The sequence below is a fragment of the Anabrus simplex genome, chromosome 3, assembly GCF_040414725.1.
Source record: "Anabrus simplex isolate iqAnaSimp1 chromosome 3, ASM4041472v1, whole genome shotgun sequence".
Lineage (NCBI taxonomy): Eukaryota > Metazoa > Arthropoda > Insecta > Orthoptera > Tettigoniidae > Anabrus > Anabrus simplex.
Genome location: NC_090267.1, coordinates 399,114,348 through 399,133,218, shown reverse-complemented (window position 1 = coordinate 399,133,218; position 18,871 = coordinate 399,114,348). Strand labels below are relative to the sequence as shown.

The 18,871-nt window shown below is 39.9% G+C and overlaps 1 protein-coding gene across 5 annotated transcripts in view; it reads left to right on the top strand.

The window, feature by feature from the left end:
• LOC136866431 (glutamate receptor ionotropic, kainate 2) overlaps window positions 1–18,192 on the top strand; it is a 274,181-nt gene extending 255,989 nt beyond the window's left edge. For all 5 annotated transcript variants that reach the window (XM_067143358.2, XM_067143357.2, XM_067143356.2 and 2 more), the window contains 2 exons: window positions 4,051–4,319; window positions 15,782–18,192. In XM_067143358.2, coding sequence (XP_066999459.1) covers window positions 4,051–4,319; window positions 15,782–15,946 — 434 coding nt within the window. In that variant the 3' untranslated portion in view covers window positions 15,947–18,192. The remainder of the gene's footprint in view (window positions 1–4,050; window positions 4,320–15,781) is intronic.
• The last annotated feature ends 679 nt before the right edge of the window (window positions 18,193–18,871 follow it).

The following is an 18,871-nucleotide window of genomic DNA, read 5'->3' as shown; positions in this document are numbered from 1 at the left end:
TTTATTAATTAAGAGCTGCTTCTTCTCCTGAAAGGCTTTCTCACACAGGGAAATTCTTCTTTTTATTTCCACAGTGCATCCATTGTAATCGGTAATAACTGAACTTGTGCAACTGTTTTATTAAAATATTTCCAATTCTGAGATGTACAATAGTTAATACATCCATTTACATACGATTGGCGCTACGAAGGATATTCGGTCTCTGGATAAAATTCTCATACAGAGCCGACTCCGAAAAATTGGAGGAAAAGGAAGAGGGAAGTATAGCACTTCAAAACGTAGAGCGTAGTGAACAATAAAGTATAGCGCTTCAAAACTTAGAACGTAGTGAACAATAAGAATCAAGAGCATAACCATACAATTTTCCAAAGTCTAAATATACAAGCACATGTTCAATAAATATGCAATATCCTTGAAATAATTTAAGAAAAGGCTAGGAAAACAACAGATAGGGAATCTGCCACCTGGGCGACTGCCCTAAATGCAGATCAGTATTGATTGATTGATTGATTGATTGATTGATTGATTGATTGATTGATTGATTGATTGATTGATTGATTGATTGATTGATTGATTGATTGATTGATTGATTGATTGATTGATTGATTGATTGATTGATTGATTGATTGATTGATTGATTGATTGATTGATTGATTGATTGATTGATTGATTGATTGATTGATTGATTGATTGATTGATTGATTGATTGATTGATTGATCACAACAATGGTCAGCGTAATGTTATTTTTGATCAGTTTTATGAGCAAGGTCACATGGTTCACAGAGGAGGGAGTATAGTATAGCGCTTCAAAACGTAGAGCGTAGTGAACAATAAGGTATAGCGCTTCAAAACTTAGAACGTAGTGAACAATAAGATTCAGGTGCATACCGTACAATTTTACAGTCTAAATATATAAGCACATGTTCAATAAATATGCAGTTTCTTTGAAATCATTTAAGAAAAGGCTAGGAAAACAACAGATAGGGAATCTGCCACCTGGGCGACTGTCCTAAATGCAGATCAGGATTGATTGATTGATTGATTGATTGATTGATTGATTGATTGATTGATTGATTGATTGATTGATTGATTGATTGATTGATTGATTGATTGATTGATTGATTGATTGATTGATTGATTGATTGATTGATTGATTGATTGATTGATTGATTGATTGATTGATTGATTGATTGATTGATTGATCGCAACAATGGTCAACGTAATGTCATTGTTGATCAGTTTTATGATCTATCGTTAGTGTAGCCCTTCCGACTCTGTGATATTAGTGTATCTGATGTAAAGAGAGTCCTTCCTTCTTTCACGAACCCCTCTCGTTTTATTCTTCGAGCGACCGTTCCTTTTCGGTTTATTCGCATTTTTTTATAATCATCTTCACAATTTTCCTTGTCCATATGGAACGATGATCACGCGACTTTATAACTTAGGGCAATCATGACAAAAACCATCGTCAGTTAACATGAGTGAACAATATTTCCACGCCAGCAATGCTCGGCGTTGATGTGGACTGAACCACGGAAGTCTAAATTCAATTCTGTTATCATAGTCGTCACGATAAAACGTTATAAGACATAAATGATCGAAAATTGTATTCTCTATAACGTTTGGTTATGAAGTACGTTTCGATAGGACCAATAACATGGGTATTTAAAAATAATTTTAGGTGCCTTCCCCTAAACTACCATTTCGACCAGCGTGAATAAAATTGTTTATAGCCTAGACTGCATTGCCTTATTCTCTAACTTTACGTACATATATTCATTAATAACACCCATTTTCTCGTGGTTCGGCGTTGTTATGGACTTAGCAACAAAAATCGAAATTAATGAATATCTCGGTTATCACATCCGGTACGGCAAAAATGTATAAATGATCGGAAATTTAATTCTATATAACTTTAGTTATGTAGTATTTATCTATAGGACTACCAATAACATACATATTTGAAAATTTAATTTCTGGACTTCCCCTAAACTACCATTTCACTCAGCGATAACAAAAATTTATAGCATGGATTGTAAAGCTTCATTACCCAAATTTACGTACCGATTTCCATTAAATTACTCTCCAACGATTTTCTCGTGATGGTCTTACATACATACATATATTGGCCTACATCATACAGACAGACAGACAGACAGACAGACAGACAGACAGACAGACAGACAGACAGACAGACAGACAGACAGACAGACAGACAGACATGCTGGAAAATTAGAAAGCACTTTTCCTTGTTACTGCGGACACAACCGATACAGAAATGCCATTCTTTTTAAATTCTGAGGAATGTACAGACAAAACTATTTTCTATATATAGATTTTACAATTTGCTTTAGATCACACCAACACAGGTAGGTCCCTTGACGACGATGGGCTAGGAGTGGGAAGGAAGCGCCCGTGGCCCTAATTAAGGTACAGCCACAGCATTTACCTGGTGTGAAAACATTCAAGTAAGTTAAAGGATAAGCTGATATTATGTCCCTTAAATTAATAATGATAAGTGGTTCAAATCTCGGGCACTCCATGTGAGATTTGTGCTGGACAAAGCGGAGGCGGGACAGGTTTTTCTCTGGGTACTCCGGTTTTCCCTGTCATCTTTCATTCCAGCAACACACTCCAATATCATTTCATTTCATCTGTCATTCATTAATCATTGCCCCTGCGACCGGCTTCGCCAGCCGGCACAATTCCTATCCTCACCGCTAGATGCGGGCTTCATTCATTCCATTCCTGACCCGGTCGAATGACTGGAAACAGGCCAGTTACCGTAGAAGCAATTGTTAAATCATTAATTTCAGTAATTTGCAAATGCTTGTGAAAGAGTTGACAATCCATCACATATATTTGGCGCGTTCTTTTAAATTTAGTAAGTGTACTTTTTCAGTGTTTTCGGAAAAATTTACCGGTATAGGGTTTAGTCGCGATATACTATGAGCAACTTCGTCACAGATGGACTATGTGTTTCAAAAATCAGAATATATAGAACATTGAGTATATTGGTATAGGTTTGAATTACTAAATAGACATTGACTATATTTGGACAAAATTGGTATGTTAAATTTTTGTACTGTTCATGAATTTATCATATAAACAAAAGGACTGTTCGGTAAGAGATGAACTTAATTTTTTTAAATACAACTTTTTTAAATTATAGACTGGCATGTTTTCTGAATTCTTAGCTGTAAGGAAGATGAAAACTCTAAATAGGAGCTTTTTTTTAGTGAAGGCCAAGAAGGTGATTGTCGCTTAGAGAGACGAGTGCGTCAATGATGTACTCCAAATACAGCCTGTTGGCGATCATCCTCTTTACTGCTGCCAGGTTACTCAATCGAGTGCAGGTCATGGAATTCCTTAAATAAGTTGTCAAGCGCCGCATCTTCAAATTAAAACTTTGCTTAAAATCATTTAGTGTAGGGTAAATTGGGAAATTTAAAACGCAAATATTTTATTGATATGAATTAAAGCTGCCTTCTCTGGTGAGATCTGGTATTTCCAGTGCACTATTTCGTCTGGTATGGTTTAGAACAAATTTGTTACTCACACTGATCTGTCTCTGTCTCTTCCTTATGATAGTGACTAGGGTATACACGATGTTAGTAACGTCATTCCTAATGCAACCAGAACCTGTTATGAATGGTGTGAAAATGTCGCTCATATGGTCGGTTGGTGTGCGCATTTCATTTTGAGCTTTGCAGAGTGTAATTGCAACTTCTGACTTGGTGAGGAAAGCAACGGAGAACTATTGCACCCGCATTTCCTTTATGTTCTTAGGCCATGTATGATTGCAAATTTGGAGTTGTTGAGGATCGTCCTAGTCTTCAGGCTAAGTACTTAACATGAATGAAGGTGTAACAGGGTAATTTTGGGGGGCAGTAACAAATTCACCCTACCACGCTCCTCTCATCGCTTCCGCTGATTTGAGCCCATATTTCATGGTAAAATATATTTACTATGAGAAGCAAATGCATCTGGACTGCTTTTCTCCTTCTAAGAGAAAATTTATAATTCTAGTATATTTGTCTGTTTTTCAGGATCACCTTATCGAATCAAGATGAACGAGGCTATCTTAAAACTCCAAGAGGCCGGGAGACTGAAGCTCTTAAAGACACGGTGGTGGAAAGAGAAAGGTGGAGGGAAATGTGACAGTGAAGAAAAAGACGACGAGACGGACAGTAATAAACTGGGACTACCCAACGTTGGCGGTGTCTTCCTAGTTCTGTTCTTTGGATGTGCAGCCGCCTTCTTTGTGTCTGTGCTAGAGTTTCTCTGGAACTGCCGAAAGATAGCTGTTCAAGAGAAGGTAAACACCATGCAGTCACAAGTGGTTACTTATATGTACAATTGTGTGCAGAAAATCTGGCCCAGATCGCACTTGTGTTTTTTGTTCAGTTAGGCTTCCACATTTACATTCCGACGTGGCAGCACTTCCTGAGAGGGTTTGTTTAACCCTCTTACGCAAGACTCGTTTATTCTACAATAACGCAGACTTAAAATGCATGTGAATTTTGTTTTAAAACTCGAAGTTGTGATAAAATAATACATTCAAGAAGAGTATTTATTTAGCGTATGGCTCATACAGACATCGTCGAAAATATGTCATTGCCAGGAGATCCTGTGGATAGTCTGGCTGCCTGTTTTCACTGTTGCTCAGTTAGCACCACCCAGGAGGTACGTGTAGGGCAATTAGAGGTTAAACCTATGGACGTGAGCAACGCTACCTCCCATTCAAGAAGAAATAATAATCAGTACATATTTCGGGCCAATGTACCAACCTCGCAATTACCCTTGTCAATCTTCCAAACGTCTGGCCTCGTTTTTACGAAATAATATGTACGTACATAGTATACACCCCCTATACATTAATTATAAAGTTGTAGGTCGTTCCTTTGTGGTACACATGGAATGAACTTCGATGCCGACGGAAGAGATCACATTTTATGGCAAGAATAGCAAATGTAGCAGTGCTTCGGTACTATATTCTATATCGTATACGGATTTCTGCGTAAATTACTGTACACGCAGTGAGTTTTATTAAATTGCATGATTCTTAGCGTCATCCGAGAAACACCACGGGGAGGTCCCCATACGTTGTTTCCGATACAAGGTGCGCGTTGGGGAGGTTTAGTGATAATGGCAGGCTACATTTCCTACTGCCATTCACAATCAAGTTTGGGAGTTTCTACTATGACGGCATTTTCACTGGCCTACGGCTAATCACAATCGAGTTGGAGAGTTTTCATTATAATGATAGGCCCCTTTTCCTAATGCCTATCACAATCGAGTTGGGAAGTTTTGATTATAATGATAAGCACGGTTGCCTACCACCAGTCAAAATCGAGATTGGAAGTTTTGATTACAATGGCAGGCCCCCTTGCATACTGCAATTCACACTCGAGTTGCGGTGCATTCGTACTACAAGTTACAATAGAATTCTAATGAGAGGCACACTTTCCTACTGCCAGTCACAGTGAAGCTGAGGTGTCCTCACAACGACCGGTCATCTTTCCTACTGCCTGTCATATTGGAATAGGGGAGTTTCGATTATAAGAGCAGGCCACTTTGCCTACTACAAGTCACAATCTATTGGGGAATTTTGCTTATAATAGCGGGTGTTTATAACTGGGTAGGGGAGTTTTGACCAAAATTGCATGCCCCCTTGCCTACTGCCAGTCAAATCGAAAAGAGGATTTTTTCATTACAATGGCAGACCCCATTTACTAATGCCAGTTACAGTGAAGTTGGGGAGTTTTCTTTATAATGGAAGGCCAATGTCAGATCTAAATAAAGATAAAATAATTATTTCTGATCACTTTCTATTTTTATGTATTTAAAAAATATAAACATTACAGGCTAAGGACTGTTAATAAATGTGACCAACGACATTCCACAGGTTCCTTTTTTGTTCAGTCACAATTTTAAAAGTTGGTACCACATGCGTTGCATGGCTTAGATGTAAACAATGGTTTAACCTCATATGAGACACTTCTTAATAAAATTATATAAAAATATTTTCAATTATGAAGATATCTTAGTATGAAAACTTTAACTTTCTCTCCCGTAAAATTTAGAATAAATGACTAAGCAACTTCTGATTTTGGGTTCCTCAATTATAACACCGTATAGCCTCAGCCAAAGAGTTCCACATCTCCTGAAGTGGTGCCATCTAGGCAGCCTGCCAATCACTTACAACATTACGGTTGCCTCTCCTGTCTAGCAATGGAAGCGGAATTCTCCTGGGCGGTACTTATGGCTCAGTAAATGTAATTTTGTCGGATGACATTGAGTCCGCCACCAGAGATCTTTAACATATTGACAACAATGACACGAAATGCCATGATATTTTTTAACCTCCTTCAAACATCGATCGACCCACGAACTTGGGATCCGATCTACCGCGGCAGCTCGTGGAGAACGAAAGAGAGTAAAAGAGGGGAAATGTAGGTTACAAGACAGGTGCAAAAGTTTCATTCCATAAACCACGAAACAAGACAGGGTGTTGCAAATGATCAAAACATCATCATCATCATCATACGACTCGTTGGCTGAATGGTCAGCGTACTGGCCTTCGGTCCTGAAGGACCCAGGTTCGATTCCCGGCCGGGTCGGGGATTTTAACCTTCATTGGTTAATTCCAGGAGCACGGGGATTGGGTATTTGTGCTGTCCCCAACATCCCTGCAACTCACACACCACGCATAACACTATCCTCACCACAATAACACGCAGTTACGTACACATGGCAGATGCCGCCCACTCTCATCGGAGGGTCTGCCTTACAAGGGCTGCACCCGGCTAGAAATAGCCACACGAAATTATAATTATAGTTATTTATCATCATCATCATCATCATCATCACCATCATGTCCGGCTCCTTGGCTGAATGGTTAGCGTAGTCGCCTTCAGTTCAAAGGGCCCCGGGCTCCATTCCCGACTGGGTCGGAGATTTTAACCTTAAATGGTTATTTCCCCTGGCTGAATGGTCAGCGTACTGGCCTTCGGTCCTGTACAGTCTCCAACATTCCTACAACTCACACACTACACTACCTTCTGCTACAAAAACACGCAGTTTCCTATGCACGGCAGTTGCCTCCCACGCTCGTTGGAGGGTCTGCCTTACAAGGACTGCACCAGGCTAGCAATAGCCACACGAAATTATCATCATCATCATCAACATCTCTGTTCAAGAATCACAGGCTGTGTGTCAGGCTCTGAATCCCAATATCGCATGTTCATACCTGGCAGAGGTAGACGGCTTTTTGAAGGCAGAAAGAAGTCCATTCGACAACTCCATTTCGTACGATGAAGACATGTAAAAGATCTCCGGTGACATATTTGGTGTTTACCCGACCAACTAATCAAAACTCGCAATTCAGGTAGAGATTTGTTTCTCTTCCTTATGGTAGAACATATTGGAACGTCGAATTTGACAGGGAGACAACCTAAATGGCGTCAAATCAAAATACCTGTAGATCTACATGGTAGCTGAGGCTATGCAATTATTTTTTTCACATCGTTGTGCCAAAACAAGGACCGCGATTGAACTTCTTCAGCATATGAATTTGCTTTCCTCTCTTCCCAGAATTTTCTTCATCCTCTTGATATGATTTTCCTTCCGTTCTTCGTCTTTTGCAGTGGTGGTTCTCATATTGGGTTTTTCAGCAAAGTGATGTTTGTCACCAAAATTCTAAAGCTAGGCCTGTCTTGCATAATTTCACCTGTTATACTGATTTCTTGAAGGCCGTTTTCAATTACGATTATTTGATTTTTTTGTCCTGCAATGCCACCTCCCTATAGAGCCCCTGTACTGTTCAATAGATACTCCCATTCTTGTATTTCACACGCACGCACTATTAACTCGCTATCAACATTCCACGTCCGTAGACCTCGCCGGTTGGATTGCAATTATTCTTGACTTTCAGTGAGCAGGCATAATTAAATACCATTTTATTCCTTCATTCTCCATTCTTTGAATATGGCCATAAAATTTCAACCGACGTTTTCTAATAGCGTCTGATATTTTCTCAAAATGCTGTTATAACTCAGGATAGCCTACCTCCTTTTCATCCGCATTCATATGTATAATGGGCCAAAGATGCTCCAGTTATTATTTTGATTCGTTATGCACAACTAAGGAGCGCGTGTGAACTTATTTAGCACAACGTTTCTTCTTGTCTTCTCAAAATCTCTTCATCATTTCGTTGTGCTCCTTTTTGCGTTCTTCCATCCATCCTGTACCGTGGCTTCTAGGTTGATCAGCAAATTTGTGTTTATTATATTTCTGAATTCTTTTCTGCCTTGCATGATTTCTTCATTTATACCAATTTCCTGAAGATATTTGTTTATTTCTGTAAGCCAATTGCGATTTTTGAGAGATACTGCGAGATTTAGTATTTTCTTGTTAGCCTATTGTTGTGCGACTCGTTGGCTGAATGGTCAGTGTACTGGCCTTCAGTTCAGAGGGTCCCGGGTTCGATTCCCGGCCGGGTCGGGTGTGTGTGGCGTATTCAACATTAGAAGTCATCCTAGGTAGGGCCTTCATCTTCACAGACATGCAGGTCGCCTAATAGGCCGTCTACTAGGAAAAGACCTGCACCAGGCCTCTCCGGAGGCCATACGCCATTATTATGGCCTATTGTTATCCATCCTAATCACGTGACCATAGAATTTTAATATTTTCCTAACAATGTCTGTGATTTTTTCTGTTACTTGATAGATTTCCTGTGTTTTCCTTTTAACCCAAATGCCATTCTTGCATTTAGGTCCTAGAATTTTCCTGAGAATTTTCCTCTCTTGTTTTTCGATGTTTTTTATTTGTGATCTGCCACCAAATATCAGGGTCTGATGTATAAAGGGCTTCTGGTTTGACAACTGTGTTGTAGTGTCGTAATTTTGTGTTTTGGGATATACAGTAGATTTTGTTGTTGTATCTACTCCAGACAATTTTGTATGCTTTTTGTAATTTTGTAATTCTTTGTTTGTTTGCTTGCACATTTATCCCCTTTAGTTGTATAATTTCGCCTAGGTATTTGAATTTATCTACTTTGGAGATTTTCCCACATGTAGTGATTATAGGATGGTTGTTAATTCCTGATTTTGTACCTTCCATATTTGTCATTTCATATGAAATTTGTAGACCTGTTCTTGCCGCTATTTCATGAAGTTTTTCTACGGACTGGAGTGTTCCTTGTTTGTTGTTGGAGAGGGTTGCCAAGTCATCTTCAAAGGTGAGGCAATCAAGGTGAATTTTGTTTTTCAGAAGTCTACCAATATTGATCCCTTTAGTTCATTTTTCCGTTCTCGAACCACTTTTTCCAGAACTAGATTGAAAAGTAGCGGTAATAATCCATCGCCTTGTCTGACCCCTATTGTAATTTCGAATGGTTCTGAAATTTCTCGTCAAAATGTAACTTTTACTGTTGTGCCTGTTAGAGTTTGCTTGACCAATTCCCCTGCTTTTCTGTCGACTTGAAATTCCTCGAGTATGTTGAATAGTGTCTGCCGGTTTAAGATTTGTTCTGGGCATGATCTTCCTTTGCGAAATCTTGCCGGATATTCTTTAATGAGGTGGTTGGTTTGTTTTTCTAATCTATTCAGTAAGGCTTTAGAGAAAATGTTTGTAAACGACTGATAGTAAGGAAATCCCTCTGTAATTGTTTATATCTGTTTTATCCCCTTTCTTGTGGAGGAGGTGATTTAGTGCACATTTCCAGTCTTCTGGAATTTCATCAGTATTCGAAATGTTCTGTATGATTTCTTGCATTGCGCAAGCCATTTTGTCGGTAGATAGAAGCCTTTATTTTTCTTCCAGATCTACAGCGATGAAGCCTTATTGATCCATTAAGGGAGAAAAATAACAATGCCCAACCTAGACAGCTTAAGATGCTATACACATAAATTAACACCTGTAAAGTAAACACAGCTAACACCAAATGTGGAAAAACAAAGTTGCTGGAAATAATAATAATCAAATGTCAATGAGTCACTGTTATCTTTTCAGATATAAACAAAACCTCAAAAAATCTCAATATTGCTATTAAGACCTGGGATAAACGAAAACTAATAGTACTGAAAATAATAATAATAAAATGTCAATGCGTCACTGATATCTTTTCAGATCTAAACAAAACCTCAAAAACTCAATATTGCTATTAAGAAAAGGAAGCCATTTTGTCACCACCTGTTTTCAACATTTAAGGAATTAACCCATCTTCTCCTGGTGCTGCATTATCTTTCAATTCTTGAATTATTTGCTTGGTTTCTTCTAGAGTGGAGGTTGTGAGTCTGGATTTGGTGCTGGTTTCTCAAAGGTTAATTGGTTTTGTGGACTTTCGCAATTTAATAGACTTTTAAAGTATTCTGGAAGAAGTTTGCACTTTTCTTTGGTATTTGTTTCTAATGTCCGTGTGGACGTTTGAAGCAAAAACTGGGCGCTTGGTAATTTTGGAGTTCTTCTTTAAAATTCTTGTAGTAGTTTCTAGAGTTGTTTTTTTCTGGAAGTATTGGTCTATTTCCTTCAGACGGCTTTGGTCTTCCTTTCGTTTTTTACTCTAATAATTTTGGATGTTTCCTTCTGTACTTTAAGGAATTCTTGCCATTTGATTTCAGATTTATAAGAGTTCCATTCTCATTCTTAGTTCTGTTGCTTTGTCACATGTTATCACATGTGTCATTCCACCATATATGTTTCCGTTTTCTAGGCGGTGTGCCAATTTTCTGGACTGCCTTGCATGTTATATTTTATAGATTATTCCAATCTGAGGGGACATTTGATGATAAATTTGCAGGGAAAAGATCGGAATTTATTTTTTAAAATTCTGGGTCAAATTTGGCGTTTTTAATGTTCTCATTTTGTACCTGTTTGTAAACTTCATGTTTACTAAGGACAAGTAATGATCTGAATCTATAATTCGTTTTTTGACCTTAACTGTTACGGACTTATCCGTGGTAGTTAGAGGTGAAAGAAGGTGCTGGGATGAATAGGTCTCAACAACGAAATTAAAATTAATTTAAAATTTAACAAAGGTTATATTTTCTTTTCGAGATCAAGAAATAACAAGTATAACAGGAACTCAGTTGTATATCAACAAGTTAAGAATGTACAATTACAATTTGTTAATGGTTTTGGGCTTCGAGCCCCCAGACACACAATCCTTGAGCAATGAGCCCAACTTTACTTACGTATAAGGTTCAACCAAGGGGCAGAAAACCCAAATCATACCAAGGAGCACTAGCTCCCAATAACCCAGAAAAGCCTCCTCGAGGCACACAGAAAATCGATTTTTAAGAAAGAGCAAACCCGCTCTCAAAGTTCAAGCCCATCAAAGGCCACACCAAACTCCACCTTTAAGCTGCCCTCCAGGCACACAAGAACAGGGGTAATAATACCCAACCTACTGAGGCCTATTAAGTAAAGAAACAGGTCAATTACATGGCCCAAAATTCTGAGTTGAATGGAGGCGTAACTTGCACTCCTAATACACCTTTTTAAAACCTATTTGGCTCTTAGGCCGCTTATGCAAGGGCTAATCCCATACTACGGTGGTGTCACGATAGGAAAATTAATTACATTATGAAACGAAGAAAAACAGTTATGAAAACGTAGTCACCTCAAAAATAATATGAGAGGGAGCTCGAGAGGGTTAGGCACTCTCTATCCCGATTTGTAGTTAAAGAGACGGAATTTATACCAAGTGTCTTTTACATTTTAAAGGAAGGTTACATGATGAAAGTTTCGAACCTGCCCCGAGGGTTAAACTGCTGAGCTAGCAAGCAAAGAAGTTATTAAAAGGCCATTACCTGATGGATGAACTGCCACCTGAAGAAAGAGGCGCTTCCCGCCCCCTGCTACATAATCACACTAAGAAAGGTGTTACTGAAGTGGCCCGGAGACAAGAAAATCAGCAGTTTATATACCCTCGCGGAAAATTCGAGACGTTTCATGAATGAGAACCCACACCCCCCTCAATTTTATTGGCTAGGATCAAGCAACATATCCATATCGGAGAAGACATACGTAATTGGTCAAAAATTAATTAGAGAAATTCGGGATTGGCTAAATTCAAAACAAGCGGAAGGAGAAGGGTTATACTGCCAACCCAAAAAATGACTGAAAGAAATTTAACAAAGAACAAACTTATGAACACAAAATTTCTCAAAAAAAACAGTTCCTTCACTTCGAACCAGGGTGCACAATTGTAATTCTTCAGTAGTGCCATCTAGAAGAAAATGTTCACACTTCTCACTACAGAGAAAACAAATATAAATCGAAAAAGACACAGTTCAGAACTCCACAAAATTTACAATAGCGACATCTTCTGAGAAACTTTAGAATTAACATGGTTGTTAAAGTTCAGGCTTCCTCCAGTAGAGGAGTTTCAACAGGCGCAATGTTTGAATTAGCGGCGCGGAGGTGTACCACCCGGTACATTAACATTCATGACTTCTTTTTGGTTTTGCCTGGTGATGACTACATGATCAATATGAAATTCACCTAGATGTTGATTTGGAGGATCTCCAGGTCATTTTCTTTCTGGGTAGGGCCAAGAAGTGTGTTGACATTAGTTTTAAATTGAAGGTTTTGCAGAAGTTCATTAATCTTTCTCCATTTCTGTTTGTTGTGTTATGTGCTGGATATAATTCTATTATGCTCCTAAATTTCTTTTCTTTACAAATGTGTGCGTTGAAGTCTCCTAAAAGTATTTTGACATGGTGTTTTGGTATCTTATTTGAAACTTCCTCCAGCAGTTCCCAGAATTCATCTATTTTACTTGGATCTTTCCAATTCTGATTATGTGTGGGAGCATGGGCATTGATTAATGTGCACGCTTTTTTCCTGATTTTATCGAAAGGAGTGAGATTCTTTCAGAAGGAGACATGAAACTGAATGCGCAATTGGTAAGGATTTTCTTGACTGCAAAGGCTGTGCCGAACTACAGTGGAGTTTTGGAGAGGGATGTCGTTGGCTTCACTTTATAAATTCTGTAGTTCCCTGATTCCATGTGATTTTAGTCTGCATATCGAATTTCTTGTATTGCAATAATTTGAATGTCAAATTTGTCCAATATGTCTGTTAGTTGTTTTAATTTGGCAGTTTTAAGTAATGTATTGATATTTAACGTAGCTATGAAGTGTTTCCGCTTCGATGGAAGAGATTTAGGAAGCTCCGATTCATTCCCGCATGATGTTCTCGGTCCCGCAGAATCCGATGACCGAGATAAACCAGTTCTTGTACCAGGGCCTGGGATAATTGTTTTGTCAACTGATATTTCCATCATGCTAACAAGTTGAAGATAGTGGGGAGATCGATGGAAGTTGGTCTCAGGGATACAACAAAGGTTAGATGTTGCCTCAAGATGTTCCCTGGCTGTTGTTATACGGCTTTAGGCCAACCCTCCTCCTTTATCCGGGCTTGGGACCTGCAAGAGCAACGACTGAGCTACTAAATTATTATTATGTTATCAATTATAAATTTACCTACATACAAGGAGGTGGTATAAGAGCGTTAGAAGGTTGGTCATACTGATAAATAATTTTTAAAAAAATAATTGAATATCTCGCACCGTTTTCATTTATCAGATGCTGAAGTCAATCAGCCTGATCGCGATCTGATGATGATGATGATGATGATGATTGTTGTTTAAAGGGGCCTAACATCTAGGTCATCGGCCCTCTAATGGTACAAAATGAGACGAAATGTAATAACAGTTTAAAAGTCCAAAATCATCCACTGACCAGAATTCAAAACGTGATGATGAAGAATGAATGGGTGAATATGCATTTAAACACTCTGTGGATCAGACCCGCAATGCCCCACATTCCCAGAAACTATCGTAAAACAATAGCATTACTGACCAACGGGCTGCTTCTAAAGGACAGTCCTATCCATGATGCTTGTTGTCAAAAGGGATTGAAAATCCAGGTCATCGGACCCTCGTAATTGTACTTATCTCTAATCAAGTAGAACCATGATATTTGTCATGTTGTCCGACTCGTTGGCTGAATGGTCAGGGTACTGGCCTCCAATTCAGAGAGTCCCGGGTTCGATTCCCGGCTGAGTCGAGGGTTTTAACCTTCATTGGTTAATTTCAATGGCTCGGGGGCTGGGTTTTTGTACTGTCCCTAACATCCCTGCAACTCACCCACCACACATAACACTGCCCTCCACCACAATAACACGCAGTTACCTACACATGGCAGATGTCACCCACCCTCATCGGAGGGTCTGCCTTACAAGGGCTGCACCCGGCTAGAAGTAGCAGCACGAAATTATTATTATTTGTCATGTTGCGGTACTAATCAAAAGTAGCGTAGACTCGCGGTATTTCACACATTATGGTACTATTCACAGGTAATGTAATACGTGCATGTAACATAGACCTATGGTGATTCTCACATTGCGGCGCCACTAACAGGCAACGCAAGCCTATGGTGTTCCTCACATAGGTGTACTAATCACAGAGACTCGTACTATCCCGTGATGTTCTTCACATAGTGGGTACTAATCATAGGCAATTCAGACGCACGGTGTCGCACATACAGTGGTACTGAAATGAAATGGCGTATGGCTTTTAGTGCCGGGAGTGTCCGAGGACAAGTTCGGCTCACCAGATGCAGATCTTTCGATTTGACTCCCATAGGCGACCTGTGGGTCATGATGAGGATGAAATGATGATGAAGACGACACATACACCCAGCCGGGAATCGAAACCCCGTGTGACCAAAAGCCAGTACAATAACCTTTTAGCCATTGAGCCGGACATATTAGTACTATCACAGGCAACACCCAGACCCGTGGTGTTTCTCACACAATGGTACTAATTACAGGCAACGTAAGCCCGTGGTGTGGTACTAATCACGGGTACTGTAAATCCCACCCTGATTCACACTCTGTTGCTACTAATCAAAAACCGATTGTGTACCTAACATAGCGGTACTACTCACAAGTAAAGGCGACCCATGGTTTTCCCCGCGTGATGCTACAAATTACAAGTAGTATCATGGTTCTAATTCGATCATCCCTTGGTTGCCCCTTTTATTCGCCTCTTACGACAGGCAGGGGATACCGTGGGTGTATTATTCGTCTGAGTCTCCCACCCACAGGGATTGCGAAGCAGCTGATAAAATGAGAAAGGTGCGAGATATCTTTCAAATTATTTATCAGTATGACCAACCTGACCGCCTCTGTGGTGTAGTGGTTAGCGTGATTAGCTGCCACCCCCGGAGGTCCGGGTTCGATTCCCGGCTCTGCCACGAAAATTTGAAAAGTGGTACGAGGGCTGTAACGGGGTCCACTCAGCCTCGGGAGGTCAACTGACTAGAGGTGGGTTCGATTCCCACCTCAGCCATCCTCGAAGTGGGTTTCCGTGGTTTCCCACTTCTCCTCCAGGCGAATGACGGGATGGTACCTAACTTAAGGCCACGGCCGCTTCCTTCCCTCTTCCTTGTCTATCCCATCCAATCTTCCCATCCCTCCACAAGGCCCCTGTTCAGATAGCAGGTGAGGCCGCTTGGGCGAGGTACTGGTCATTCTCCCCAGTTGTATCCCCGACCAAGAGTCTGAAGCTCCAGGACACTGCCCTTGAGGCGGTAGAGGTGGGATCCCTCGCTGAGTCCGAGGGACAAGCTGAACCTGGAGGGTAAACAGATGATGATGATGATGATGATGATGACCAACCTTCTTACCACATTGTTTCCGACCACGCTGTATTTTCTACTCTCAGCCTATGAACTGATGTATTCTAACATATTTCACTTTGATTTTCAGATCACTCCTTGGGAAGCGATCGTTTCAGAGCTGAAATTCGCTATGACGTGTAATGCCGACTCCAAGCCTGTGATGAGAAAACCTCCAGAGACTGACATGGAGATGATGGAAGGGGGATCATTCCTAGAAATGAACTACGACAAGTATGACATCGGACCCAATTAGTGATACAATGACTGTTATATATAAGAAAGAAAAGAAATACAAATCATATGTTCCTGTTAAATGTTGCCATCAATATGTGGTACATATCTGAGAAGTAAACGTGATTGTAATGTGTTTTTTCTAAGCGTAACAACTGACCAGATAATGTATTTATATGTTATAAAATAACAGTATACAGCTGTCATAACGAATTGTGATAAAGGTCGAATGTTCATTGTAACGAACACATGTTATAGCTGGTTATCTTCATTTAGCATAGCAAATGAGTTTACTAGCGGACAATATGCTGGACAGGACAATGTTCTGTTATCCTGTGCCACGTGAATAGCTCAGTTGCGCATGACAAGACAATCTCCATTCAAATTCAAAATGGATCCTGGACGCCGTGCTCACTGCCCGACCTGTAGCTCAGATCCTTTCTAACAGAGCGCTCATGGCATAGGCCACCATAGCTCAATTGGAAAGAGCATTCGACACGAAATCGGAAGATTCTGAATTCGGATACCTAAGGTGTCCGATGAGTCGTTTTTGTTCTGTACTCAATGTCTCCGTTTTTTTTTTTTTTTTTCATGTAGAGTACTGTATGCATTGAATACGACCTAATACGTTGAAAGTTTATTTCGAGTAAAATACTGTCGTAAAAATTATATATACATTAAACTTAAGAAAATTATAACATACCTTTTTTAAGTGTTAGATATAGGCTATTGTGGCAGAATAAACAAAAAATAAGAAAAGCGTCGAAACGGAAATGGATGACATATAGGTCTTCTTTAAGGTTGTCTGCATTAGAAGAATAGCTGTGCCCTCTATAAACAGTAAATCTTAAATGTAATTCGGAATCCCACTTCAACATGATTTTTCGAATTCGTGTGCTTTTGATCCCACGTTTATTTTCTTCCTGTTGTGTCCCGAATGTAGACAGGACAATAAGAGTGATGGCGGGTAGGGAAGACATTGTCCTGCACAGATAGTGAGCCAAATATTCTGTCCTACAAACTATTGTCTTGTTCTATTGTTCTGTCCAGTCCACTGACCCATGTAAACTCTGCATGAAAGAAAAGTAATTAGCCAACAGAGAATATTACCTTAATACTGTGCATTGCAATATCACAGTGTTGATTTCACATCAACTCTTCACCCAGAGCCGATGACCTACTGTAGATATTAGGCTTCATAAAACAATAGTCATCACTCATCATAAACTCTATGTGCAGGTACAATAAATTAATTTTCTTAGTCATGTTAACTGCCTATCAAATAGCAACTGTTAAATATACTAGCAAATAGTCATGGATACATTAATACTGTAGATTATAGCCGGGTGCACATGTTAGGCTATCCCATTCTTGGATTTGAAATAATTTTCAGCTGCAAAAATAGGAAAAATCTGAAATTGCATAAGGTACAACATCTTCAAGGTAAATAGGAGGATTGGGGTATAAATCGTGGCAACTTTTCTGCTTTGGTCACATTTTGCACGGTGCTACCATACAAGGATTGTATGTCCTGGAAATAATATACACACATAGTACATGGACACAGCACGAGATACCACGCACAGGGCGATGTGAATCAGGCTCCGTGCAGAATGGATGTGATGAGGTAACTTCAGTGTTAGGGGTAGAAAGTCCTGGAACACCCGCCGTACTCGCCGGACCTGTCTCCATGGGATTTTGACCTTATTCCAAAAGTGAAAGAAACATTGCATGGGAGACGGTTTGGGACATGATAAGACATTGCCAACCCTGTGAAACATGAAATTGAAAAATGTACACATGGTGAGGTGATTGGTATCCGACACCTCCCGCATCTTTGGCAATGTGTTGAGGACGATCTAGGGGATTACTTTAAGGGTTACTGTAGTCTCTGAGAATAAACATTATGTAGCACAAGAATTTCATGGCTGACAGTTTCCTCGCCTGGTAAAACTACTCGTTATTATTCATATATTCCCCAGCTCTTTGCGCTCCCCACTCCCATCTGTACATTTTCATTTGTCTGGTAGATCCCTCGTTCGTGCAAAAGAAAAAGTTGCCATGAATTATGCCCAACCCTCGAATATTGCACACAGTTGACGACTACTTGTCTCTAGAAACCATTTTATATTTTGAAAAACTCAGAAAGCGGTATGTACTTTGCTGGCAGTGATCAAGGTCTTAGTCATATTATTAAATATAAGTACATTATACAGCTGTTTTCTGTATCTTTACTATTTTAATGTAAATATAAAGCTTTATTCTTTTGGTACTTACTTTTATTATAGTGGATAAACCCCTAGAACTAATGACGTATTTTATCTTTTTTATTTCTTTCTTTTTCAATCCGTTTACGGTCCAGGGTTTTGTTTCCATTTGACTCAGCGGGGGATTCCACCTCTACCCCTTTAAATGACAGTGTCCTGGAGTGTGAGATTTTGGGTCAATGGGATATAACTTGGAGGAGGAGCAGTACCTTGCCAGGCGGCCTCATCTGCTATGCTGAACAGGGGCCTTGTGGGGGGTTTGGAAGATTGGTAGGGATAGACAATGAAGAGGGAAGGAAGCGGCTTTGGCCTTAAGTTAGGCACCATCCCGGCATTTGCCTGGATGAAAATTGAGAAACCACGAAAAACCACTCCGAAGATGACTGACGTGCGAATCGAAACCCCCCTCTACTCAGTTGACCTCCCAAGGGTGAGTAGATCCCGTTCCAGTCCACGTAACACCTTCCAAACTTCGTGGCAGAGTCGGGAATCGAACTCGGGCCTCGGGGAGGGGGCGGAAGGTGGCAACTAATCACACTAACCACTACACCACAGAGGCGGACACTAATGACCTATTACGAAATAATAAAATAAAAGTTATCTATACACAATGTTTAGGGTCACTCTCGACTGACACTAAGATGGAGGGAAATAACAGTAATATAAATAGTAGGCCAATA